The 27733-nt window shown below is 40.7% G+C and overlaps 1 protein-coding gene and 1 non-coding gene across 3 annotated transcripts in view; both read right to left on the reverse strand.

The window, feature by feature from the left end:
* The window catches only part of F9 (coagulation factor IX), a 29316-nt gene extending 9319 nt beyond the window's left edge, over positions 1-19997 (reverse strand). Inside the window, exons 1-6 of one of the 2 annotated variants that reach the window (XM_027092448.1) lie at positions 19890-19997; positions 14774-14937; positions 14547-14571; positions 9794-9907; positions 3299-3427; positions 639-844 (exon numbers count right to left, since the gene is read on the reverse strand). In XM_027092448.1, coding sequence (XP_026948249.1) covers positions 639-844; positions 3299-3427; positions 9794-9907; positions 14547-14571; positions 14774-14937; positions 19890-19977 — 726 coding nt within the window. In that variant the 5' untranslated portion in view covers positions 19978-19997. The remainder of the gene's footprint in view (positions 1-638; positions 845-3298; positions 3428-9793; positions 9908-14546; positions 14572-14773; positions 14938-19889) is intronic. The other variant, XM_027092449.1, reaches the window with a different exon arrangement.
* Positions 1345-1417, reverse strand: TRNAK-CUU (transfer RNA lysine (anticodon CUU)). The gene has a single exon. It is a non-coding gene; the product is annotated as a tRNA-Lys (tRNA).
* Positions 19998-27733: the final 7736 nt, after the last annotated feature.

The following is a 27733-nucleotide window of genomic DNA, read 5'->3' on the forward strand; positions in this document are numbered from 1 at the left end:
GGTGCGTTTCAAATTGTAGAGTGCGTCAGAATCACCTGAAGGGCTTGTTAGTGCACAGACTGCTGGCCTCACCCTCAGAGATGCTGATTCAGTAGGTTTGAGGCGTAGCATGAAAATTTACATTCCTCACAAGTTCCCAGGTGAATCTGATGCTACCACACTTTGAGAACTACAGCCTTTGACCAAGCCCCTGTCTCATATGCCCTGGTTCCAGTAACCCAGTTCTTGTCTTAATCCTTCCTGAGTCCTTTTAAAAATGCCTTCGAAATAATTCAGTTTCTCTGGACCTAGAGACTTTCTGACTCTCACCAGTTCTCCCAGGGGCTGAAGCTGAAGTAATACCCAGAACCCCAGCACCAGTGACCTCGCTTCCAGACCTCCCTGTTGCTTGTCTGAAATCCTGCTGTGCTATTTCCTTGACGCCAAACTCTCCTTGACCTTGTATGGTAGCTGTCCCTGGACTTCTCTCTCACCGGCGACTCACCTGTCGGGGCTTCCTCATCCGGCTTAGTGTTGAAACTTGCCTAAATACTTCCCTCATCCCAATAAGTCTGTCTGATGTCCTAGCCTCAGCCTCCCACCTGGCCTGGCCCTTGCCCACTGGGCTCCGGTTTTGACACACCATAAATATAGAGTACCTGCCAAGGGAATTGACCTCGTATGGCGTCTTCTCCACCAACAATGCGAGTGACATCATTGGATGATTGGTTGCTTTGAATGATGTTATCGAAAATTATTTCAGCTTCAGTAGAATTTTCATAGTCCATATTGGAAAAAATAGTCTCAGCACGGGTGAACTTCATACGAGTGTTTGAGACAGAAACTCTTCCACAGGGAAATGGCACTAGACAAATGGAAAAAAAAAAATTAGTGTTCTGGTATTTCTCATTGGCAAGCAGAACTTGTATTACAAAAATTGAAAATGAGGCCCATCCTTGTCACTTCTGAGAAGTAGGCCCGTCGATATTTTTTAAAAAATCAAATCAATGAATATAGTCTAAAACTAAAAGGTTAATTGAATTATTTTCATGGAAAGTTTTCAAACCCTTCATGAAAAGGACATTTGGCTCAGGAATCCATCATCTTTATGGAAATAAAAGAGGTGTTCCAGAATTGAATTTTGTAAGACTTTTATAAAGTCTAATGACGTTCTGTTTAGTTTCTTTGCTAAAAAGTCTTACTCTCAAGTACTGTCCCTGAATGGAAATCTGGTGCCATGTAACTTTGATTTTAGAATTAGGTAAATGGGATGTCTGCTGCTTATTGTTAACAGGATTTCTTTCTTTCTTTCTTTCTTTCTTTCTTTTTTTTTTTGGCCGCACCACGTGGCTCATGGGATTTTAGTTCCCTGACCAGGGATCGAACCCGGGCCCTCAGCAGTAAGAGTGCAGAGTCCTAACCACTGGACCACCAGGGAATTCCCAGGGTTTCTTTTGTAGACCAGAATGCCTTCTAGATTTCAAGGTGGACTTTAGGTATCCATTGGGGAGGGATTATCATGATTTAATTACCTGTCTGTTGAGTATTAACCAAATAAGTTATTGATATGATTATTACAGCCACATCTACCTGGGCACTGGCCACCTTTTACCTTGGGTTGGTTTATTTCCTAAGGAAAAGAAATCATCTACTGAAACACTGGGGACAACCAGAATGGAAATTTGTAGTCCAGCAAAGTCACCTCACATTTCATTTCTCACTTTCCTTCTATCCACATTCCTTATAACAGACATTTCTATAGCAACCAGCTGCGGCAGAGTATCATGAAGACAGCATGTGGTTGGGAAAACAAGAAATTAGTTCAAAATACTTATGTATAAATATAAATCATCAACAATAGCTAGAGAAAAGGGACCATTACTATTGAAAGGCAGAAAAGCTTATTTTAGGTTTGGCCTATTTATTCTGCTAAAGCTAAGGCTATATTCAAATATAACACTTAATAGTTGGAGGTGGTTCTCCATTTTTTTTCCTCACTTATAACAGAGAAGGGCTTATAAGGGTTTAGCTACTATGTATGCTATCTGTCTACACTGGAAGGTTAAAACAGATATACGCACACACTCCTCCCTCGGTAGGCTAATTTGAAGCAGTGTATGTCAAGAACCAGGTAGAAGGACAGGAGGCAGGCAGGTCCCTGAAGCATTAGAGACTCTTCATTTTAGTGCAGCATGTACACTCTTGGCTTCTGATGCTGCCTTTAATTTCCTCTGCCGGCTGCATTGCTGAGATAGGTATCGAACCCAGTTACAGAGGAATGGTGCGTGATTTAATGTACCAATTTAATAAGATATCAGGCTTTAGAAATGCAAAAGAAATTATATCTAGTTTGCTTCAAAAAGACCCCTCATTTATCAAATGTAATTGGTCCCGCAGAACCTGCTTTTTTCAAAATCCAAGTTTCTACTGCCTTCTTTTTCAGAGAAGAGCAGTATGAGTTTGGAGTGGAGATGCTCTGAACACACCAGTCAGCTGTCAACATGGTGGCATGGTTGGCATGAGTGGGAAACATTGCTTTGTCCACTGCTGTATAGACTGACTGTGCTGATCAGCCTGACACAACTTAAAACAGATGGTTGTCGGAACTGTTGTGATGCCAAGCGTATAAACTCAGCTGAGACCCAAGGATAGGAAATAACTTTCTTGGAGTAAGCCAGACACAACCGGACAGATCATGCTTAAAATTCACTATCCTTGGGCTTCCCTGGTGGCACAGTGGTTGGGAGTCCACCTGCCGATGCAGGGGACACAGGTTCGTGCTCCGGTCCGGGAGGATCCCACATGCCGCGGAGCGGCTGGGCCCGTGAGCCATGGCCGCTGGGCCTGCGCGTCTGGAGCCTGTGCTCCGCAGCGGGAGAGGCCACAGCAGTGAGAGACCCGCGTACCGCAAAAAAAAAAAAAAAAAAAAAAAAATCACTATCCTTGTACTAGAAGCCTATCAGTCAATCACGTACGTATCTTTTAATGTTATGGGATTACTACATTAATTTGACTTGGGGAATTACAAATAGGCATACAGAAATCACACAAATCGATTGCTTCATGATATAAAGGTCAGAGAAAAAAATCAGACAGAAAAGAGTTCAAACTGAAGACAGTTGCAGAATTTCTATTTAAAATGATGATGCATTTTGAAAAATTAATTTGTCCAAGCTACTAGTCTTTTCTATGATTTCAAAAGGAAGTAGAAACAAGTAGGGCATAAAATTATGTAGGTTAGTTATAATGCAAAAAGTTCAAATATGGATTTGGAGAATGTATCTGCCGAGCTTAAAAAAAAACTTATTTAGATTTTGACCTGCTGGTTCGCAGGACTTTTGGTCTTCTGCAAGTCGGTATCCGGCAGTACAGGAACAAACCACCTTGTTATCAGCGCCCTTTTTACAAAACTGCTTGCATCTGCCATTCTTAATGCTGCATGTCGCATCTGAAAGAAAGCAGAATCAACAGCAATAGCATCATGTATTTTTTTTAAAGATTTCTTTGATGTGGACCATTTTTAAAGTCTTTATTGAATTTGTTACAGTATTGCTTCTGCTTTATGTTTTGGTTTTTTGGCCACGAGACATGTGGCATCTTAGCTCCCTGACCAGGGATCGAACCCACACCCCCTGCATTGGAAGGGGAAGTCTTAACCACTGGACCGCCAGGGAAGTCCCAGCAATAGCATCATTTAACATGCATTTCTAAAAAGTACATGAAACTACTGACTCCTGTACAGGTCAGATATAAGCTGGGGGCATTCATAGAGAGAAGTGTGTGAAGCTAAGCTTGAGCTAAGAGTAGGAAAAAAAAGATAAAATTCTTAATAAGGCATAAAAATGGTGGCAGCAATATATGTGATTTGGCATAAAACTGAAGTTGTAGATATACTACTTTCACAAAGTCATAGAGTGCAATGAAAAAAGCTGTTTATTAGAGTATAACATATTCCAAAAAGTACCCAGAATTTTGGAATAAGTTTTCACAAGGTGACTGCACTTATTTAAACAGTAAACAGATCAGTACATAGGACGTTATCAACACCCCAGAAGCTCTCCTGATTCCCCCTTCTGGTCACTATTTCCTCCTTCCCAAAGTTACCATTACCCTGACTTCTAACAGGGCATTAGTTTTGCCTGTTCACGAAGTTTATATAAGGAGACGTTCCCAATATGTACTCCTCTGTGTCTTTCAGTTAACATTTTGTCTGTGAGCTTCATCCATGTTGTTTTGTATAGCTATAGTTCATCTGCATGCTGTGTAGTCTATTCCATTGTATGAATATTACTACCTTCATTCATCCATTTTACTGTGGGTGAATATTTGAGTTGAGTTTCCAGTTTTTGGCTCTTATGTATAATGCTGTAATGAACATTCTTGTACATATCTTTTGGTAACATATACTTGCATATTTACTGGATATATACTCATGAGTGCAATGATTGGACCATGTGTTCAGGTTTAGTAGATACTACCAAGTAGTCTTCTAAGATAATTGTACAAATTTGGATTCCCACCATCAGCGTATGAGAGTTCCAGTTACTGGATATATGTATTGCGGATATCTTCTCCCACTCTTGACTTACCTTTTCACCCTAAATAGTATATTTTGCTGAATAGAAGTGCCTGGTTTTAATATAATCCAGTTTTTCAAAGCAAACTTGAAGCTGGCTGACGTATGTGTCAACACAAGAGAATGAAATAGGGTCCTTTAAGGGAGCTAAATGCCTGAAACGCTATGTGTTGACAATGATAAGCATTCTACTGGCTCATATTTTCTTTACTCTCCTATACAATCTCCCTTATTAATATAAAATATCTTTCTTTGTCTCATACAATGCCTTTTGTCGGGATTCTGTTTTATCTGACATTAAGATAGCTTTGCCAGTTTCTTTTTGTTAGCATTTACCTGGCAAATGTTTTCCCATCCTTTTATTTTAGCCTCCTGGTAGAGTTTTATTTTAGTATCTCTTTTATCAACAGCATGCAATTAGATTTTTAACTCCAGGCTGAAAATTGTCATTAACCCCAATTCACATTAACTGTGATTCCTGATATATTTGGCTTGTTCCTGCCATCTCATTTTCCATTTTCTAATTTGCGTGCTTTCCCTTTGTTTCTCTGATGCGATCTCAATAACAGGAAGTAGCAGGTTTAGGGCTTGCTGGCTGAGACCTGCTGAGTTAAGAGAAACAGGCTCTGCCCTTGGGCCTATTTCTGTCTCTAGAGCAGCATAGGAACACAGTGAATGGAAGGCACCTTCCCCCTTACCTACAGGCTCAACAGCAGTACAGCCTTCAAGAGAAATGCTCACTTGTCAGTGCAGTTAGAACTTGGAGAGTTTGAACATGAGCGACTGTGTTAGCCACCTCTTTGTGCACCACCTTAGTCCCCACCAGCCTCACCCACGTCCGTCCCCAGCACCCTGATGATCAGCTCTGCATGGACATCCGCTGGCCTCGTCCAGGTGCAGCCTTGAATGGCCTGGGCTCAGATCTGCACTGTGTGCCTCTCGCCTCTTAGCTTGGCGTTCCCGGGTTGATGCTGAGGCCTGGGATGCCACGTGACCTCTAGGGGGCCCCAGCGTGTACAGCCTGGTGATGCAGGGGAGTTAAAGCCCCACAGGCTGAAGTATTGACCATCTGGAGAAGGGTGCTGATGGACAGATTCTTTCACCTCTTCTCCCTCCGAGGCTGACTCTCCTGAGGCCAGCTCACGTGGCTTCTTGGAAAACAGTCCCCGGAGATCAAACAGTCAGTTGCAGATGAGGATGGATGACTCCTTTTACTCTTGGTTCTCCTTTCCTTACTGCCTTACTCCCCCATCCCTTACTTTTGCCCCCCTAGAATTGCACACCCTAATAGATAAGCTTGTGTCAGAGACTCTTTTTTTCCTGGGGGATTCCAGGCTAACCGAGTGACTATATGGTTTTGGAGTATATTATGGATTTTTGAGTGACAGATCTAAATTTTCTAATTACATTTTACATAGGTAGCATAGGCTAATGTAATGATTCGCTCATGTTCCTTACTGATACTTCAAGAAATAAGGGGAGGCAAATCAACTGTTACTAGGTGGACAAAGGAACCAGCGTGAGCTTTAACCTTTGCTGCCAATAATCCACTAAGTGCATGATCCAAAAAGGTGGCACTTGATCCTTTTTATTTATGTATTTATTTTTTAAAGACCTTTCTCCTCACTACTGGTGATTACACTAGTGGTGATTACATCCCTGAGCTCTTCTCATGTTACTAGCAATCATTTCGTTGCTATAAAGCAACACTAGAGTGTTCAGCCAAATCAAATACCACCTGCAGGGAGTGTTCAGTCAATATGAGATTGTGCTGAGTTCACAGAGGTGGGTGGCAGGTGCTGACTACTTTGGTCCAGGCCATGCACAACGGGAATGGGTAAAGTCAGGGTGCTTTTCCCGATTCTGATGCGGCGTCCTTGGCTAGGTAACTAGACCTCTCTGTCATTTTCCTCATTCGTCATTGCTCTTTGCAGCCCAGTGTGTTGCCGCTGTTGCTGTCCTCTGGCTTGGTTTGCACACGCAGTGGGAAATATTGCTGTCCGACCAGCAGTCTTTTGACCTCAGGTAAAGAACTCAAGTCTGGAAAGAGAATAACAGCACGAGGAGTTCCAGTTGAGAGGTCTGTAGTCCTGGACCTCAGGGACAGTCACTGCGGGCCTCATTCATCAATTGCTTCTTGAGCACTCGGACGTCAGGCACTGTGTTGGGTGTGGGTTCTCCCTGGTCCTGGGGCTGATCTCAGTGCCTAGAATATCTGTGGAAGGACATGTCAGAGCATCTGTTCTTCTCCCTCCGTGTCAGCTAGCACAGATACCTCTTTCTAATTCCCCTCATGCCTACTACAAAGTTATCGTGTTCTGCTTCATTTTACTCTGCCTTCATCTTCCTTGGTATATTCAGGGATGGGAAAACCAAAGCTTGGACAAAAGATGTTCTGTTTAACCAGTGTATCACAGAATATGTTGTTAGGCTAAACTCAAGATATTTTCTTTTTTCTACTCCATAGAAATACGCAGTAAATTAGTAGTGTCTGTGACGTGTTAGCGAAACGAAAAATATAAAAAAGTGTTTATATGCTTGATTTTCTTTCCATCCTCTGTTACTGTGGGGAAATGCCTCTTGTACTCTTTAGAAGGGACAGGAATGACCAAGTTCTTATAGACTTTGATTTATCTGAAAAGGACTCAGATGTGATGTGCAGCTGGGCACATACAGTGGTCTTTATTCCAGCCAAAGGGACACAATAGCCAATTAATTGTTCTAACTAGAAAGCGTGCCCTGAATATTTGCACCTCTCTCCCCTGGAGAGGAGCCTGATGAACAAGAGAAGAGGAAAACAGCAAGGATTTAACAGTGGAAATCTCCTTCCCTTTCCGAGACAGGGTGAAGCAAGGGACTTGGGGCCCAGATACTCCATAAACTGTGTTGTTTTTCTAGCGGCTTTTGAGATTAGTTCTTAGTTCAGTTTGAAGCAACAGCTTAAAGGGGAGTTTGTATATGCTTTTGCTTTCCTCTAGTGTCTGAGATAAAGAGCTTTTTGAGAGAATTCCCACTTTGTTCCTGAACTAAGCAAGCTGGGAGGATTTTTCTAAACCTTGATCAGATGGGCTGGGGGAGCTCAAGACACCCTAGAGGCCAGGTGTAGTGGTGGCTGCAGTGTCACTGCAGAGCCCTGACCAAACCAAAACGTGGGGAACCCGAAAGGCCTGAGATGGTGCCCGTTGTAGACCTAGCACTCTTGCTGTGTAGACTGTAGCCTCACACACGTAGCAAAACCTGTTATAGCAGTTTTGTGCTTATAGCTACATTCCTCAGGGCTCTTTGCCTCTTTTAAAGTGTCTTTATTTTTAAACTAAAGACATTTAGGAATATTTAATACCAAACACTGTTTTCAGTTATACTTTGCTACCACATGCCCTTCATTCTTAACAGAGACCAGTTGAGTCGTTCATTCCCTCAGCTCCAATAGTTATATTATTTAAGCTGATACTCCATCAGTTTCTGTAGGTTTCCATGATAGCAGAATCGGATTTATCTAGGTCAATCTGAACTTGAAATTATAACCTTTCAGATGAAAGTAGCACTTCAGAGGTGTTGAGCCAATGAACACACCCATAGGAAAGGGAACCCAGACATCGGTTTGTCCCCATGCTGGGAAGCCTGCAGGAGTGGGAGTCCAAGCCTGGGGTACAGTTCATCCACCTGCATCTCCTTTTTTCTTTTTTTTTTTTTAAATGTTTTTGCCCTGCCACCTTTTCTTTTTCCTATCTTCTATTCCTTTTTATCTTTTGGATCTCAAAGGAAGATGATCAATGGATTTCTCTTTAGCACTGAAAGGATTTCTGAACAGCATTAGAGATGACTTTTTCCCTTCTCAATAGGACAAGTGCAGCTGCTGCGTTTCATTTTGTTTTATGCCCTTTTCATCTGTGTGTCAGGTGGGTTGCCATAACGCCTTAATAGAGTCTTGCTAATTTTCTACTCTTTGCCCTTAGTCATGTAGCCTGTGGTGTTAGTCATGTAGCCTGTGGTGTTAAATTCTTTCCCTAGGACTGCATCTCTATTCTTCTGGAGTTTCAGAGGAGAAAGAGAACCCGTCATTAGCACTGTATGCTTTTCACAATCAGATACCAGTAATCCTGCATCCAGAGGTAATAAACAAGTAGGTAAAGGACTTTGGGGTTTACTGTTCCAGTTGCCAAAATCTCAGAACAAAAAGATTCTAGGATATGCAAAGAAAAGATGCACAATGATCCTAGATTTTCTATGTACTTCTTTCAGCATAATCAGTATAGTCAAATTCAGGAATGAGTTTTGATTTTTGTCAACAAATTTCATATGTGAAGTGGTTCGTATGCGTGGAGAAGTGCCTAGTATATGGGAGAATTGGCCTTCCCATACCCCAATTCTTTACTTAGTTGACTTCCACTGCTTTTGTTGATAGCAATTTAGTCACGAGTTCTAACAATTTTATGGGTCAGTTTTCTTTGTGTTTTGTGGGTAGCAGTTAGAAGAATGGGTTTTGGCCAAACCAACTGAAGTTCAAGTCCTGGCTCAACTGTTTACTGCTTCTGTGATTTTTGAGCTGTTTGAGCTGCACTTTTCTCATTTGCGTAGAATGGAGAGGATAATGGTGCTGACTACATGTGGTTGTATTGAGGATGAATATGCTAATGGAACATCATTACCACTTCCTACTAGCTACCGAATCTTACTATTGTTCTTCATCTAGTTTCTTGAGCACATCCTGGAAACTATGACTGCAGATAAAATGAATGTTTATAAGCTTTGAAAGTATGTTTTATACAATGGAATATTATTCAGTCTTCAAAAAAAAGGAAATTCTGTCATAATCAACAACATGGATGAGCCTGAAGGACATTATGGTAAATGAAACAAGCCAGTCTTAGAAGGACAAATGCTGCATGATTCCACTTATATGAGATGTCTAAAAATAGTCCAACACATAGAAGCAGAGAATACAGTGGTGCTTGCCAGGGGCCAGGGGGAGGGGAAAATGGGGAGTTGTTGTTTAGCAGGTATCAAGTTTCAGTTATGCAAGAGGAATAAGGTCTAGATGTCTGCTGTACCGCATAGAGCCTAGAGTTAGCAGTACTGTATCATACACTTCAAAATTTGTTGAGTGTAGATCTCATGTAAATGGTTCTTTACCATAATTTAAGAGAAAATTATGATACATACACATTGCATTTTCCAGTTGCATCTGGTTTCAAAGGGAAATTTTGAACCACGAGTAATCCAAAGATAGTTACTTACCTAATTCACAGTTTTTTCCTTCAAATCCAACTTGACACCAACATTCATAGGAATTAATGTCATCCTTGCACAGGCCACCATTTAAACATGGATTGGACTCACACTGATCTCCATCTTTGAGATAGATTAAGAAGTTGAATTAGCAGATCCATTGCTTAGAATGCTTAGTCTTCCCTGCACAGACTCATGGAGAGGGGAGCCTGATTTTAGGGTCAGAGCAAGACTGCTGACCTGGAAACCAGCTGCTTATGGGATGTCCCTGTCTTCCTAAGTTTCTAAAAACAAGTAAAGGTTCTTAGGCTAACATTGTCCTAGGAAATGGCCCCGAGGAAGGCATGTACATTGTTTATGTAACTGAAGGGAGGAGGAAGAGGGAAAAGAACGTCTGAATATAGAGATGTACTCTATCAGCAGAGTGTGAGAAGAATTTTCAATCCTTCCTTATCGAACGATGATATAGTTAATTCTCAATGAAATCACATTGCTTCAACAATCATCTATGTGTTGTACAAGGCTTGCTCTGTCACAGGTCTTGTAGAGCAAGCTGAGCTAGGTAACAGCAACTCCACTCATGAGCTTGGTAACAGATAGCAACTCCACTCAGGGACCTGGCAGCCTAGGCATGGCGCACATGCATCCACTTCCTCATCTTATCACTTCACTTTTTTTTTTTTTTTTGCGGTATGCGGGCCTCTCACTGTTGTGGCCTCTCCCGTTGCGGAGCACAGGCTCTGGACGCGCAGGCCCAGCGGCTATGGCTCACGGGCCCAGCCGCTCCGCGGCATGTGGGATCCTCCCAGACCGGGGCACGAACCCACGTCCCCTGCATCGGCAGGCGGACTCTCAACCACTGCGCCACCAGGGAAGCCCCTATCACTTCACTTTTAAGCAGAGTATGCAGTGATCATTCCAAACAGTACAAAAGATGCTTTACTCCTGAAAGATATTCTACTGTCTGTGATTAGGTCCCAGATGGTTTGGTAAAGTGAGAAACAACTTTCAATACAAAGAATTAAAAAAGAAAAAGTTCTGAAAATGTGCTTTATTTATATACAGATTGGCTATGTTTCCTTCCCACTTTTCCTGAAGTTTCTACATTTGCAGAGTTCTGGAGAGCCTTTGAGAATACTGGTCATCAGAAAACAGCAGGAAGGAATAGGTAAGAGGGGAAGGGTCAGGATGTGGAGGGAGCCTTTAAGTCTGGTTTCTGAGAGCTCTGCCTCCATCCGTACTTCTAAGGAAGCTTCAGGAGAAAGGGATGCATAGAGCCAGAAGGGAGGCTGGTGTGCACTGTGAGCTGAGAGAGAGCCCTGAAGAAAACTGGGAGCAAGATCAGCAAGGCTTAATGTATGAGTAACAAAAGAGTAAGTGATAAAGATGGTGTAAGAATAAAACAGTGAACGAAAGGGGGCAATTTAAGAGAAATTTCTAATGGTCGTTCATATTTTAGAGCCAAGCTCCGTGACATCTAGTGTGTGGCCCCCTGCCTGCTCTAGGGACAGCAGGAGAGTGTCTGTCGTGCTCGCTGTCAGGAGCATGTGTCTAGGTCCCACTGGCTGGGGGTTAGCACCCCTTTCTTAGGAATAGTCCCTCTCTGGAAAACTGCTTGTTGTAAAAATTAGACCTTGCCCCCTCTGCCCCTTGATCCAGTGTGCTTTTGCACAGATACTTCAGTTTGTTCCAATTCTATAAAAACAAAATACGTTATCTCTGGTTTATTATTATTGATGTTCAGAACTGGTCCAAAAAAACGAGCCACATTTGCACTTTATATTACAGACCAACGGAGCTGAATTATTTAGGATGTTTCACTGAAAGGCTCTGGGCTTGCAGCCAGCTACACAGCAACTCATTTGCTGAGACATATCTTTAAAATGAGTGTCATTTCATCCCGCATTTAGTCCTCCTTTGGGTGCTTGTCTGTGTGTACTTCGGGCTGAAGCAAAGCCACAGACTGTAGGGGTCAAAGACAACTAGGGACAAGACCTTGCCAAGTGAGAGCTTCCTGTTTAAGCCTACCAGGTGGTGGTTTAATGAATAACTGCATTTAGATTTGAAGGCCGGGAGGGGTAATAGAGAAAGTGGGGATTGGGCAGTGGAGAATTTGGCTGCTCTTCTGGGCTCCATGACTCCCTAGCTGGGTGACCTTTGACAAGTCATTTAACCTCCCTAAATCTCAGTTTCTTCTTCTGTAAAATGAGGTTCATAGTGCTTTGCTCACAGGGTTGGTGTGAGGATTAAAGGTGACAGGCACTCTGTAAAGGGCTGGGCAGATGCTGGTTAATGTGGTTGGGTGATGTTTCCTCTTCACCAAGCTCCTTACTTGGTGAGATGATGGAAGAGAGTAGGGCAGGAGTGAGGGGCCTGCGACCCTACCATGTGAGAAAGCCCATACAGGGAGAAACAGCATAGACTATTTTGGGGGGGTTGGGAATCTCGACTGCAAAGTGAAAAGAAGCCGTGGAGTTGGGTTTTCTTTTTCTCTTTTCTTGTTTTTTTATTTTTAGCAGACAAAGCAGTAGTGACAGTGTAAAAAATTAATAAACGGAAACCTCAGTTAAGTAGAGTCAAGAGGGACTTCCCTGGTGGCGCAGTGGTTAAGAATCCGCCTGCCAGTGCAAGGGACACAGGTTCGAGCCCTGGTCCGGGAAGATCCCACATGCCGCGAAGCAACTAAGCCCGTGCGCCACAACTACTGAGCCTGCGCTCTAGAGCCCGCGAGCCACAACTACTGAGCCCATGTGCCACAACTACTGAAGCCCTCGCGCCTAGATCCCGTGCTCCTCAACAAGAGAAGCCACCGCAGTGAGAAGCCCGCGCACCACAAGGAAGAGTAGCCCCCGCTTGCCGCAACTGGAGAAAGCCCGCCTGCAGCAACGAAGACCCAACGCAGCGAAAAATAAATAAATAAATTTATTAAAAAAAAAAGTCAAGAGACTGGAGGGCAGAGCTCTCATGCCCTATGACAATAGCAGAGCCCAACGGGAAGAAGACAGACTCCTTTCTTGGCAAGGACTAAGCCAATGAAAAGCCAGGGACTCTTTGTTTACTGTAGCCCTCCTTACTTCCTTTTCCCCTCTCTGAAGGAGTTGTCTGTCCCCTACCATGCAGGGACTTGCACGTGGCTCATGGTGGTTGTAGACCCTGAATTGCAATTCTCTGCTGATCCTGAATAAACCCATCTTTGCTGGAGTCTGTTTGTTTCAGGTCAACAACAGAATCATGCCCTTGATGTTTTCCAGGTATCTTTACCTGAGTTACAGTAAACAACACAGCCTGTGACCTAGAAGTTAGGGAGCCAACTTCAAAATATGGTGTTTAAGAGGTACTGATGAACCTCTACTCACAGGTGGGGGGCCAACTGGGTGGGGGGGTGGGCAATGAAGGGACCATGAGAGTTTAAATGCAGCCAGGAATGTTTGGGGAGGAAAGGTAGAAATTGATTTGCTTTAAAATACAAGATTCAAAATTTTAAATAGATTAGAAATAGAGAATAAAAAGACTTGTTTGGACTAACTGTAGGGCAATACCTTAGTAGAGAGTTGGCGTGGTAGCATTCATTACTAAGAACGAGGAAAGGCAGATAAAGCAAATGTAACAGAATGGACCTCTTCTTCCCTCATGATTTAAAAACAAAGTGGAGAAATTATGAGTTACAAGAGTATGAATAAGTCCATTAGTGTCGACAGAATAGAATCTGGGAAAATAGAACTGATGGAATTCAGTGAATTGGCTGTCCAGGTTAGTTTCTGTCCATGCAAATAGTCTTAGGTAAATCAAGCTGGGAAAGTTACACTGCCTCAAAATCCTGCTGCTGGATTTTAAATTAGTTTTAAAACTTAGTTGTCATTAAAGTTTTGACTTTTCCTCCTTTTGGTCAATTCATTCAACAAATATTTACTCAGTGCTTCTGTACCAGATACTGTTCGAGGTACTAGGACTACATCAATAAACAAAACAGTTGAATACCCCTGCCAACATGAAGCTTACATTCTAGTGAGGTGGGAGACATAAATAGTATACATAAGACCATTATATGATACCTCAGTGGTGAAAAGTGCTATGAAAAATAATAGAGCAGGATACGGTGTCTAAAGTGATGGGGTTATGGGGGGGCAGGTTGAAGTATTAATAGATGATCAAGGCAGGCTTCATTGAGAGGGTGACATTTGGGTAAAGACCTGAAGGAGGTGAGTGAGTGAGCCTAGGGGAACCTGGCAGAGGAACCTTCCACAGTAAAGGAACAATCAGGTCTAAGACTTTGAAATGGAAGCATTCCTAGAGCATGCAAGGAGCCGCAGCAGCCCAGGATGTGTGAGGAGGAGAGGAGGTCAGAGGGGCAGCGGGGAGGGAGGGGCTGGGCAATCAGGAGGGCCTTGCAGGCCGCCAGAAGGAGGAGCACTTTTAAGCAGTAGACATGTAAGTCAGTCAGCATTCTCTGATTCTCTGCTGAGGATGGCAAACTCTCATTCAGTCCCAGATGCAATTCTCTTTGGTCTCTCCCTTCCAGATTCCTGGGGTGGAACGATGTTCCTTTTGAAGCCCTAGGAAGAAGTAAGCGTATCTGCCAGAGGATATCTCCCACGCTGGCATAAACCTGGAGTCTCTCACCATTCAATTTTGGGTAAAAAGAGTTGGACTTATTTTTCTGAGCCCTTTTGACACAGTTTAATATATTATCTGTTTACACAGAAGAAAAAAATACATAATTCTCAAATGTTTCGTATACTAGAGGATAAAATGAATTGCTTACCAACATATTGCTTCCAAAATTCAGTCTATAACGAAAAAGAAGACAAGTTAATGGTACTATTTAAAATGTTTTCGATTTGATTCCTTCTCTATTATAACATTTGTAAAACACGTGTATGTATAGATATTTTAAAATTCCAAAGAGAAGTATGGTCCCCCCACCTTTTCTTTTTAAAGGTTTTCTATTCTTTGCTCTGCATCTGAAGGATGTTATGTGGAAATACTCACAGTTTTCTCAGTGTTTTCAAAAACTTCTCGTGCTTCTTCAAAACTACACTTTTCTTCTATACATTCTCTCTCAAGGTTCCCTCGAACAAACTCTTCCAATTTACCTGAATTATACCTCTTTGGCCGATTCAGAATTTTGGTGGCATTTTCACGATCAAGAAAAACTGAAATTTAAAAGAAAAAGAAAAAGAAAACATCATGAAAATTAAATACATCTCTTAAGAAAGGCTTTCTTTTTAATCCAAGTAATCCCAAAGCCAATATATCTTTGGGGCATGGAGCCAAAATCTATGATGTTCTCATGGCACTGTATACACATGGAGATTTAGGAATTAAAATTCAATTTTACTCTTAGTCAAGAGAACTCTGGTAATGAAAGGTCAGATTTTCAATCATATTTGAATTTACTCTGGATGAAAAGGAAAGTTCTGAGATAAGCAGTTAACTTCACACTTTGTCATCATTTGAAAATAACTAATTGCAGATCCTTGCAAGGTGATCCATCACGCTGGCCGGGCTGTGCTTACAGGACGCAGTTGCCCAAATGACTTTGAAGCACATTTCCCTTGGAAGAGCAGAAGCCTAAATGCAACCCTGCTGTCTCTCACTAGATATTAAAGAAAAACCACTGCATTCATGTTTTTTTAACCTTCAGACTCACAGCACCTTAAGTTGGCACGTGTTCTAGGAATACCAGTGACATAAGTCTTTCTCTGGGATACAGGATGTGGTTTATTTTAGCTCTGACTGTCTAGCCTGTTAGGAATGCACTCCTGAACTCTGGGATTGAGGTCCCTAACCTAATTCTCCACCCCAGCCCCTCCCCGCCACTCTCCATACCTCAGTCTCTTCTTTCTGTTTCACTCTCTGTCTCTGTGCGTGTTTCTCTCTAGATAGACAGATATAGATGTAGTATCTGTATCTATAACTAATAACAGGAACTCAAGAAGCTGCCTGGAGTTATTCCTTTCTTCTAGAGAGTGTCTGATACCATCTCAACAGGACGAGGTGTTTATAACGTGAACTCTCCAGGGCATTTTGGGACTGTTTTCTCATTAGCGCCAAAAAAAAAAAAAAAGAAAGAAAGGAAAAGAAACAAACCGAAGTTCCTTATTTCCATTGCAGCTGTTCGCTTTATGGAGCCTTCTAGTCCCTTAACAGCCTCTCACTTTTCTCTTGCTCTTCAAGTCCCCTTGGGCTTTACTTTTTCCCTGAATTTAGCTTAGACTTTTTCTCTTCAACTCTTCCCTTGCCAACCTTCTCAGTTCCCTTCACCCCTTCTTCAGTGCTGCAATACCCCGCAATCCCAACCACTAGGTCAGTGCCGCCAGCTGCCTCTTCCTTCCCTTCCCAGGCAGCCAGGCGCCCTGGGAGAAAGCCACAAGCTGCAATTGGGTGCCACGGCATATCGACACCTCCCAGCCTCCACCAGGCCCTCCTCTCTGCTTGCCAGTTCATGTGCTTGGCCCTGGGCGCTCCTACAGTAGCATCTGTGTCTGTATCCATTTACAGTGTGGTCTAGTGGAAAAATAGGGGTTTGGAGTCAGAGCAGACACACCTGGATTTGAATCACATGTCTACCAGCTATTGGCAGTGAGATCTCAGGCAGGTCACATAAACTCTGCAGCTTAACTTTGTCAAGTGTAAATGGGTATAACAGTAGTATCATCAGACTGTCTACCTCCCAGCGTTGCTGACAGGATCAGTGAGATAATGTGTACAGGCTGGTGTATGTTGGTTTTCTCTCTTCCTTTCTACTCCTCTGTCTGGTCTGCCTCCCTAATTTTCTCAATTCCCTTTTTATTTAATGCACTTTTCTGTGGCTCTTTCTCTTCTTTACCGCCATCCATGTAATGAAACGACTACTGTCAGGATCAGCAATGACCTCCTAAAGGGTAATTTTGAGCTTCTGTATTTCCTGCCTGCTCTGAAACATTTCTAATTGTTGATCTTTCCGTCTTCAGGGTGCTCTTTTCATGAAATCACTCTCTCCTGGTTCTCCTCTTCGCTCTGATTCTTGTTATTCATCCACCACTTGCATCCATTCATTCCCCTTCTTCTGCTTGCCCCTTATATGTTCAGAGTTCTCCCAGGCTCCAGCCTCCAGCTTCAGCCTTGTCCCTCTTCACTCCATACATCCTTGCTAGGGCCAGGGCTGGGGTGAGGTAAACAAGGCCCCTAGGGCACAGAATCAACGGAGTCACTCTCTCTCAGTGTGTGCAAGTATGTTTATGCCCTGCTTGCCTCACCCTAGTCCAGCCCCGACTCAACACAATTTTCTGAGCACTCACTACTGCCAGGCACTGTACTAGGTGCCACAAGATCCATGCTCACTCCCTGGATCCTCACACACGTGGTTGTAACTACTGTCTATAGGACAGTGAGTTCCGAATATCCATCTCCAGTCAGATATATCTTCGGAATTCCAGATTGTCTTTCTTTGTAACTGTCCATTGTCATGTGGCTGATAAGAGCTGATGTTTATTTAATGCTTCTGATGTGCTGGACAACGTGCTTGGTGCTTTGCATCCATTATTTCATTCCCTTCTCACGGCAGTCCCATGAGAGAGGTGCTGTCGTCTCATTTTCGTAAATCAAAAGCTCGGAGGTTCAGAGAGGTTAAGTGATTTGCCCCAAGTGATATATCAAAGTGTCAGAGCCAGAATTTAGACATTGGCAGTCAGACCACACAGTCCATGCTCTTAGGCACTGTGCTGTATCCCAAATGCTCAAGACATGGTCTTTCCATTTCCTCTAAACCCGTTCCCCTTCCACACCCAGGTGGTTAAGTCATACCATTTCTACTTCCTCAGCGTCACTTGCATTCCGTTCCCTCTTCTCTGTCTGTACAGCTAATGTCCAGGTTCAGGCCCTCATGCCTTCCCTGGATGATTACAGTAGCCTCAAGACTGGTCTCCCCTTGTGTGGCCGCCCCTTCCTCACACAGGTCATGAGAATGTTGCCAGGCTGAGCAGCGTGAGTCAGCCATCAGTGGTATTCATGTTTACACTTCTGATGACTCCACATTGCATTCCGTTGTCCAAACTCCTTCATTTAGGGCCTTCCTTATCTGATGACCTGACCCTGCCTCACCTGTCATATTCAATATTGAAAACATACTTAGTTCCTGAAAGACCTCACATTCTTTGTGGATCTGGATCTCTGCACGTGAGTGATCCTCTCTTCACAGGATGACCTAGATCAGTCATTTAAGGAGAGAGTACCTACTTATTCTTTAAGACCCAGCTCAAAATATGGTCTCTCTGTCAGTGTCTCCCCAGTTAATGTGTTCCTTTCTCTGTGCCCCTTTAGCAGCTGGTATACATCTCCTCATGTTATATTGAAATCTCTCAGCTGACCTCATGGTACTTTAGGTCAAAGAGGGAATCTGGTTTATCCCCAAGCCCCTAGTACCTTGCCACAGTACCTGGCACCGTAGTAGTCACCTAGTTTTGTAAAGTTTTGTAAAGTGTGTGGACTGAAGCTGTCTTTCATTTATTTCATTCATTCATTCTAAATGAAAGACAGGTTGGGTCCATATGCTTTACAAAACTGAATTGGTTTTATGGAACACATTTGATTTCAAAATTCTAAATTGATACAATAATATCTAAGGGCAGCAGCCATGAAAATGCAACATCTCAGAAAATCATTCATAGAAACTGCTTTTAGAAGCCAGTGGTGGTTCAACAGTAGAGGAGAGCACTGCATCAACACTGTCCATCCTTAGGGAAGGCGCCTTGGTGCTCTGCTCAAGGACCTATTATCTCTGACTAAGGTGACTCTGGAATCACACTGCCTTTCTCCTCACCATTGTCTGAGGGTCATATATTTAACCTCCCTTCGGGCTTATCTCTTCTAGTCATTATTTCCCAAGCTGTGAAATCCTAGTCCTTCTTTTTTTCTCTGAATCTATCCTTTTTCCTACATCTGAGATTTCAAGGGGGCAGCAGTCCTCTTAAAATTTACTCCATCATCTCAGCACTTATCTTGAAGGAAGGGTTTGGATCCTTTGTCCTCCTAGATTTCACACTGATGACATGTGTGTAAAGACGTAGCATTCTGTCCTACTTTGTGAGTGTTCACGCTGAATTTCTTTAGTGTTTGACTCTAGCCAGTTTGCTGGCTTGATTTAACCTCTGCATTCTCGCACCATTATTTCTGCATTTCAGTGTGACATCACGTCTGGAGTGGGAACCTCGGGCCAGTCTGCTTTCTGGGGATGCTTAGGGTTGGCACCCCTGATCCTCCACTGTCAGCTACTAGATTTGATCATAATAGGTTGACAAGTAAGTGTGATAAATGCTTCCTGTGAGAACATGCTGTTTGTCTAAATGGGGTAATTTCTTCCCTATGTGCCTGCCTTTGGGGAATGCATAAAGTCAGTAAAGTTGTGAAAAAAAACCAAGTGATGTAAATTGCTTTAACTAAGTTCCTACTCGACATCAATTCTTGTACTTGCTTTGCTGTCCTAAGAGCTCAAGTGAGTACTGAGTTTCCCCCTGTATTAACTCCGAGATGTTTAGAATCAGACAAAATAATTTCTTCCTCACCCATGGAAAACTTCAGTGATAAATAACAACTTACTAATGAAAGGTTTGTATTTTAACTAAAACTTTCAATTGAAGGTATATAATTAAATAGTTATAAAGTTTTGAATCACATCATGTCTTAAAATCAAACTTTGTGTGTAAATAAAACCATTGTTTTTGCTTTAATGTTTCCCATTTTGATTTCAAAATAATGAGTTAAAACCCCACAAAATGACAGTTAATTTTTTCTCCACATTCGGCTGTTTCCTTGTTAAAACATTTCCCCCTTTTATTTATTTTTTTAACCAAGGAGATGACTTTTCCAAGGAATTACATTGTCAAATTATAAGCCCAACAGTGTCCATTAAAAAAATGTACTATAAACATTGTAAATCTATTTAGTTTTAAAAATGAGGAAGAACCAGCACCAGAGAACTACTACTCACCAACCCACATGCTAACTAGTAGAATCTTAAACATTGTGGTCAAATCCTGTAATCATTATTTAATGAAGAAGACAGCCCCAGACGTTTCTATATCTAAAAGCCAAGCACATTGAATGTATCTTTATAAAGGAAACAAACCTGTACATTCAGCACTGAGTAGATATCCTAAAAGGCAGATGGTGACGAGGCCCGGTGATTCTGCCATGATCATGTTCAGGCACCGCATAACCTTTGCTAGTAGATTGTGCAAGTAGCAAGGTTGACAATTGTTCCAAAGTACAAGCTGAGCTGTATTTACTTCTGGGAAACAATGTCCATCTCCCTCAGTGGGTCTTTGGGCTGTTTCTGATGTCCTCTTGGGTTAAATGAAGAGAGGAGGCAGTGGCCATTGTTAAACTTCACCTCTGATTCCATGGGCTTCTGTCACTGTGGCTGATCTGAGGCTGAAACAGGAAGTGACCCATCATTAGAATAGGGGGAGGTGTAATGTGGCTGCAGTTGCTGTGGCAGCAAAATTCATCATAGGATCCATCTTATCCTTGTCAGGGAGCATTAATGTCTTATAGTTGAAAGGTAAAGAGATGGAAAGAATGAAGTCATTTTGTCACCCACCTTAAAACGTCACCACTGCTGATAATCTCGAGTCACCTGGTGGATCCTTTATGTTCCTCCTCGTAACAAGGAGCTTATAAACTTTGTTGTGCTGTGTACCCATATGGTGAAACATATGGGTCCTGTCTCAGAACACATGTATGTATATGCATATATACTTATGTATAGAAAATAAATGTTATAAATATTATTATATAGTAGTTCATATTGATATACCACTTCACATGTGATATAAAAAACTCATAATAGTATACCAACATTTACCTACCATTCTTTGTGCTGTTGTGATACATTTTATTTCTAAATTAAAAAAAATTTTTTTATTGGAGTATGATTGCTTTACAATGTTGTGTTAGTTTCTGCTGTACAATGAAGTGAATCAGCTATATGTATACCTATATCCCCTCCCTCTTGGACCTCCCCCTCCCATCCCACCCATCTAGGTTGTCACAGAGCACCGAGCTGAGCTTCCTGTGCTTTATAGCATGTTCCCACTAGCTATCTTTTTTTTTTTTTTTTTTCGGTACGTGGGCCTCTCACTCCCACGGCTCTCCTGTTGTGGAGCACAGGCTCCGGACGCGCAGGCTCAGCGGCCATGGCTCACGGGCCCAGCCGCTCCGTGGCATGTGGGATCTTTCCGGACCGGGGCACGAACCCGTGTCCCCTGCATTGGCAGGCGGACTCTCAACCACTGCGCCACCAGGGAAGCCCCTAGCCATCTATTTTATGCATGGTAGTGTATATATGTCCATCCTGATCTCCCAGTAAACCCTATATTACCTTATTCTGCCTCAAGCAGTCAACAGTCTTTCAAAGAAATTTAAAAATGGGGAAAGATTTTATATTTAGTCACATTTTCTTCATTTCTTTGTGAGGACCCAAATTTCAGTCTGTTACAGTTTTTCATTATTGTGAAGAATTTTCTTTAATAATTTTGATAGCGTAGGTCATCTTTTGATGAATTTTCTCAACTTCCGTTTATTTGAAAATGTCTCCATTTTACCTTCATTTAAAAAAAGTAATTTGACTGTATATACAATTCTAGGTTGACATTTTTTTTTCTTTCAGCACATTAAAGAAGTCATCCTGTTGCCTTTTGGCATGCATTGTTTCTGATGAGAAGGCAGTGAATATTATTATCATTTCTTTTCAGCAGTTGGACTACAATGAGCCAAGGTATTCTTGGGGTTCATTGAGATTCTTGGATCTGTGGCATTAAAATTAGGAAAATTCTTGGATCTTATTTTTCAAAATTTTGTTTTAAAATAATTACAGTTATGGGAAATTGCAAAAACAATACAGAGAAGTCCCATATACCTTTCACAATGTTTATATCTTACATAAATATAGTAATATAATATCAAAACCAGGTAGTGGACATTGGTCTATTGTATGTGTATAATTCTGAGTGATTTTATCACATGCATAGATTTATGTGACCACCACTATAATTAATACACAGAACAATTATAATTAACAATTATGTCACCACAAAGGTCTCCCTTGTGCTGCTATTTTATAATCACACCCCTCCCCCTCCTTCCAATTATTCCTAACCCCTGGCACTACTGATCAGTTTTTGGTCTCTATAGTGAGAATGTGGTATAAATGGAATCATAGAGTATGTGACCTTTTGAGATTGGCTCTCTTCATTCAGCACAATGCCTTTGAGATCCATCTAGATTGCCACATGTTTTAGCAGTTGCTTTTTATCGCTGAGGAATATGGATATGCCAGTTTGTTTAACTATTCACTTACTGAGGGACATTTTGATTGTTTCCAATTTTTTGCTATTGCAATAATGTGCTTTCAACATTCATGTACAGGTTTCTATGTGGATGTAACTTTTTAATTTCTCTGGGATAAATGCACAGGAATGCATTTTCTGGGTCATGTGAGAGTTGAATATTTGGTTTTTAAATAAACTGCCAAACTATATTCCCAGACGGCTGTACCACTTTACATTCTGACTGCGATGGATGAGTGGTCTAGTTTCTCTGCATCCTTGCAAGCGTTTGGTGTTATCACTGTTTTTTATTTTAGACATTTTGATAGATATGTATTTAGACCATTTATATTGAAGATAACTATTAATATGTTAGTGGTTTAGTCTGCCATTTTTTTAACATCTTTATTGGAGTATAATTGCTTTACAATGGTGTGTTAGTTTCTGCTTTATAAGAGTCTGCCATTTTATTATTTGTTTCTTTTTCCCTCCTCTTGTTCTCATTTCTCTGTTCTCTTTACATGCCTGTTGGTGGGTTACTTGAAAAAATTTTTAGAATTCCATCTTGATTTATTTATAGGGTTTTTTAAAAAGTGTATCTTATTGTATAATTATTGTAGCTTTTGCTCTGGGTTTTACAATATACACATGTGACTTGTCACAGTCTACTGGTATCAGTATTTTAACACTTCAAGTGAAATATGAAGCCTTACTTTGATTTTGGTCCATTAACCTTCTCCACTTTTAAATATCATTGTTGTGATAACCAGATAGTGCTATTTTTTGTTTTAATTATCAAATATCATTTATAAAACTCATGAGGAGAAGGATAGTCTAATGAATATATCCATATTCTTCTCTTTGCATTGCTAGATCTTCCTATCCAATTCTTTTATCATTTGCTTCTCATTGAAGAACGTCCCTTAGCCATTCTTTTAAGATAGGTCTGAAAATGCCTCTGTTTCCCATTCATGCTTGAAGGATAGTTTTACTGGATATAGAGTTTGTATTGGACTGTTTTTTCCCCCCAGTACTTGAAAAATGTACCAGTTCCTTCTGGCCTCCATGTTTTCAGATGAGAAATCTGTCATTCAAATTGGTCCTCCTCTACAGGTATTGTGTCAGATTTCTCTGGCAGCTATCAAGTTTTTTTTCTTTGTCTTTAGTTTTCACAAGTTTAGTTATGATGTGCTTTGGCATGGATTCCTTTGGCATTATACTGTTTGGGGTTCACTCAGCTTCTTGAATCTGTAAATTTGTGTGTTTTGCCAAAATTGGGAAATTTTCAGCTATTATATCTTTGGCCCCACTTTCTTTTTCCTCTCCATCTGGGATTCTAATGACACCAGTGTTGCATGTATTTTACTGGCCCACAGGTCTCTGAGTCTCTTTTCATTTATATTAGTCTATTTTCTCTCTTATTAAGTAAATTCTGTGAATTCACTATTGTTTGGTGATTTCTGTTGAGTTCTCTTTTAAGTTTACTGAGTTGATCTTCTGTCATCTCTACTCTGCTATTGAGCCTCTCCAGAGAGGTATTTTTTTTTTAAAGTTATTCTTTTCAGCTTTATATTTTCCATTTTCTTCTTTTTTAAAAAATAGCTTCTACGTTTTTGCTGAGGTTTTCTACTTTTTAAATTTTTTTCTGAGATAATCTGTAATTGATTATTGAAACATTTTTATGATGCCAGCTTTAATATCCCTCTCAGATAGTTCCAACATCTGATTCATTTCAGTATTAGTGTCACTTGATCGTCTTTTCTCATTCAAATTGTGATTTTTTTGGTTCTTAGCATGATGAGTGGTTTTCAGTTGTATTCTGGACATTTTGTCTACTATGTTAGTAGACTCTGGGTCCTATTTAGCAGGCAGTCACTCTGTTAGACCTATCACACAGGTCCTGGCCTATTTTTCTGGGCTGTGATTCCAATTCCAATTTAACTTTTAGATCCTTTGTGGGATTATTTTTGGTAATTAAAGTTCCAAGTCAGTTGATATTATGATATGGAGACTATCTGGGTGGGCCTGTCAGGCATATCCTTTAAAAACAGAGAGTTTTCTCCAACTGATAGCAAAAGGAGAAGTCAGAGATGTTCAAAGTACATGACAGATTTGATGAAACATTGGTGGCTTTGAAGTTGCATGGGAGGTGGTGGGGCATGTGGAAAGAGTGGTCTCTAGAGGCTGAGAGCCATTCCTGGCTGAGAGCCAGCAAGCAATCAAAGATTTCAGACCTATAGCCAAATGGGATTTAATCCTATCAACAACCTTAATGAGTCTGAAAATGGGTTATCCCCCAGAGCCCCCAGATAGGAGCCTAGCTGGCTGACATCTTGACTGCAGCCTTGGGAGACACTAAGCTGAGATCTCACTTGAGATCACTTGCTCTTCTGTTTACCAAACTGAGACATAATAAATGGGTATTGTTTTAAGCCACTGTGGTTGTGGAAGTTTGTTATGTGACAGTAGAAAACTAACACTCCATCATTAGTGTTTTCGTTTGTGCTAAGCATTGCTTTCTTCTTGAAGTTCTGTTTGAACTGTTGGTACCTCTGGGAGGGTAAACAAATACCGTCTTGAGAACACTAATTTGAGATTATAAAAGCTTTATAGTTTTAGCTTTTATGTTTTAGTCTGTGATATATCTTGGATAAATCTTGTATATGAAGTGAGGTTAATATTTGAGGTTAATTTTTTGTTCTTTATGAATATGGATTTCTCCAGCACTATTGATTGATAAGACTATTCTTTCCCCATCATATTACCTTGCTACCTTTGTCAGAAATCAGTTGGCTCTGTACATGTGAGTTTATTGCTGAACTCTCTATTCTGTTCAGTTTGCATACGTTTTAATTTATATGAATGGGAGTATATTATATATTTCGTGTTTCTTTAATTTTTAAATTCAAACCCATCATTTTAAGATCCATTTTTATTGCTATGCACACATCTAGTCTAATGCTTTTCTAACTGCTGCCTGGTGTATATGTACCACATTTTTTCCTAGCTTTTCTCCCAGTGATTGACATCTAGATTGCTTAAAACACTCTGATTCCACAGATATTGCCACAGTGGACACCTTCTTTTGAGTACCCTTATGGAATAATGTGGTAATTTACTTAGGATATATATTCAGGAGCAGAATGTCTGGGTCTTAGGGTATTCCTATTCCTGATTTGTCTAAGCACCGACAGATTGTTCTCCAGGTCGACTGCACCAATCTACACTCCCACCAGCAGTGCGTATAGATTTCTATATCTGCACATTCATGCCAATTCTTGGAATTATCCCTTTATAATTTTTAATAATTTAAAAGAGTTAAAGTGCTATCTTGTTTTAATTGATGCTTGTCTTATTGTTATGAGTTAGAACATGTCTCTGTATACTTTTCAGACTTCTGAATTTCCCCTTTTATAAATTGCCTGCTTATGACCATTGCCCGTTTTTCTTCTGGGGTTGTTAATTTGAAGGCTTTCCCTGAATATTCTAGATATTAATCCATTATCAGTTTTAGACATTGTAAATAATTAATGTTTCCCATTCTGTCATATGTCAACTAACTTTGTGATTTTCTTATACTTTGTTGAATAGACATCCTCAATTTGAATTTATTAAATTCATCAGTTTTTTCTTTTATAATCTGTGTTTTAAAGTTTTGTTTGAGAAATGTTTCCCTGCCCCTAGGTCAAAAAAATATTCTCATATATATATATATATATTTATTTATTTATTTATTTTTTTATTTATTTATTTTTTTATTTTTTGCAGTATGTGGGCCTCTCACTGCTGTCGCCTCTCCCATTGTGGAGCATAGGCTCTGGACGCGCAGGCCCAGCGGCCATGGCTCACGGGCCCAGCCACTCCGCGGCATGTGGGATCCTCCCAGACCGGGGCACGAACCCATGTCCCCTGCATCGGCAGGTGGACCCTCAACCACTGCGCCACCAGGGAAGCCCCTCTCTTATATTTTTTATACTAACTTTATAGCTTTATCTTTCACATCTAAATTTATAGTCTAATCTGTGTCTAAAATTTGATAACAAGGTTGATGAGAGTGTGGGGAAAGAGTACTCACATTTACTATTGGTGTGTGTACAGAGTTCTGGAGGTCATTTAGGTCTTATCAAAAGCCTCAAAAATTTATTCTTTTGACATAGAAATTAAGCTGATAATTATAAATGAACAAAGAATTTACCTCAAACTATAGTTTTTGCACTTATTATAATAGTGAAATACTGAAAATAACCCAAATATCCAACAGTAAGAATTATGGTAACAATTAAATAATGGTATGTTGAACTATAACATGATACAGCTTGCCAGAATAGCCAAAACAGTGGGGAATTGTTGTTCAATGGGTATAAAGTTTCAGTTATGCCTGAAAAATAAGTTCTAGAGTTCAGCCGTACATCATTATGCCTATAATAATAAATAATAAATAAAATTGCTACAAAGCCATAGTAATCAAGAAAGTGTAGTACTGGCACGTGGATAGACAGATTGAATTAGTTTCCTGTTACTGCTGTAACAAGTTGCTGCAAATTCAGTGGCTTAAAATAAAAAATTTATTATCTTATGCTTCTGAAGGGGTCAGAAGTTCAAAATCGATCTCACTGGGTCAAAGTCAGGGTGTTGTCAGATCTGGTTATTTATGGAAGTTCAGAGAGAACAGTCCATTTCCCTGTCTTTTTCAGCTTCTAGGTGCCACCTGAATTTCTGGCTCATAGCCCCTTCCTTATATTACTCCAAGCTCTTGCTTCCATCATTGTATCTCCTACTGACTGTGATCCTACTGCCTCTCTCTTATAAGGGTTCTTGTAATTACATTGGGCGCACTGACTAATCCTGGAAAATCTCCACATCTTAAGATCCTTAATCACATCTGCAATCTTTTTTGCCAAATGTAAGGTAACATATTCATCATTTCTGGATGTGGGCATATTTGGGGGCCAGTGTTAAGCCTACCATATATATCAATGGATTAGAATTGAGTGTCCATAGATAAATCCTCAATTTTATGGTCATTGATTTTGACAAGGGTATTGTGAAAATTTGATGGGGCAAAGAACAGTCTTTTCAAGAACTGGTTTTGGGACAATTGGATACCCATGTGAAAAAGAATGAAGTTGAATCCCTACCTCACATCATACACAAAAATTAACTCAGAAATCGACCACAGAACTAAAACTATAAAACTCTTAGAAGAAAACATAGGTATAAATCTTCATGATCTTGGATTAGGCAATGGTTTCTTAAATATGACACCTAAAGCTCAAACAACCAAAGGAAAAAAAGCAACAAATTGAATCTCATCAAAATTAAAAACTCTTCTGCATCAAAAGGTGCTATTAAAATAGTGAAAGTATAACCCACAGAATAGGAGAAAAAAATTGCCAATCATATCTGATAAGGGATTTTTAATAAGATATATAAAGAACTCTTACAGCTCAACATAAAAAACACAAATAGCCCAATTAAAAATTGGTAGAAGATCTGAGTAGAGATTTCTCTGAAGAATGTATACAAATGACCAATAAGGACATGAAAAGATGCTCAGCTTCATTAGTTATTAGGGAAATACAAATCAAATTAACAATTAGGGACAACTTCAAACCCAATAGGATGGCTATAATCAACAAAACAG

Source organism: Aethalodelphis obliquidens, unplaced genomic scaffold (assembly GCF_003676395.1).
Source record: "Aethalodelphis obliquidens isolate GAN/ISIS:26980383/991018 unplaced genomic scaffold, ASM367639v1 scaffold78, whole genome shotgun sequence".
Taxonomy (NCBI): Eukaryota; Metazoa; Chordata; class Mammalia; order Artiodactyla; family Delphinidae; genus Aethalodelphis; species Aethalodelphis obliquidens.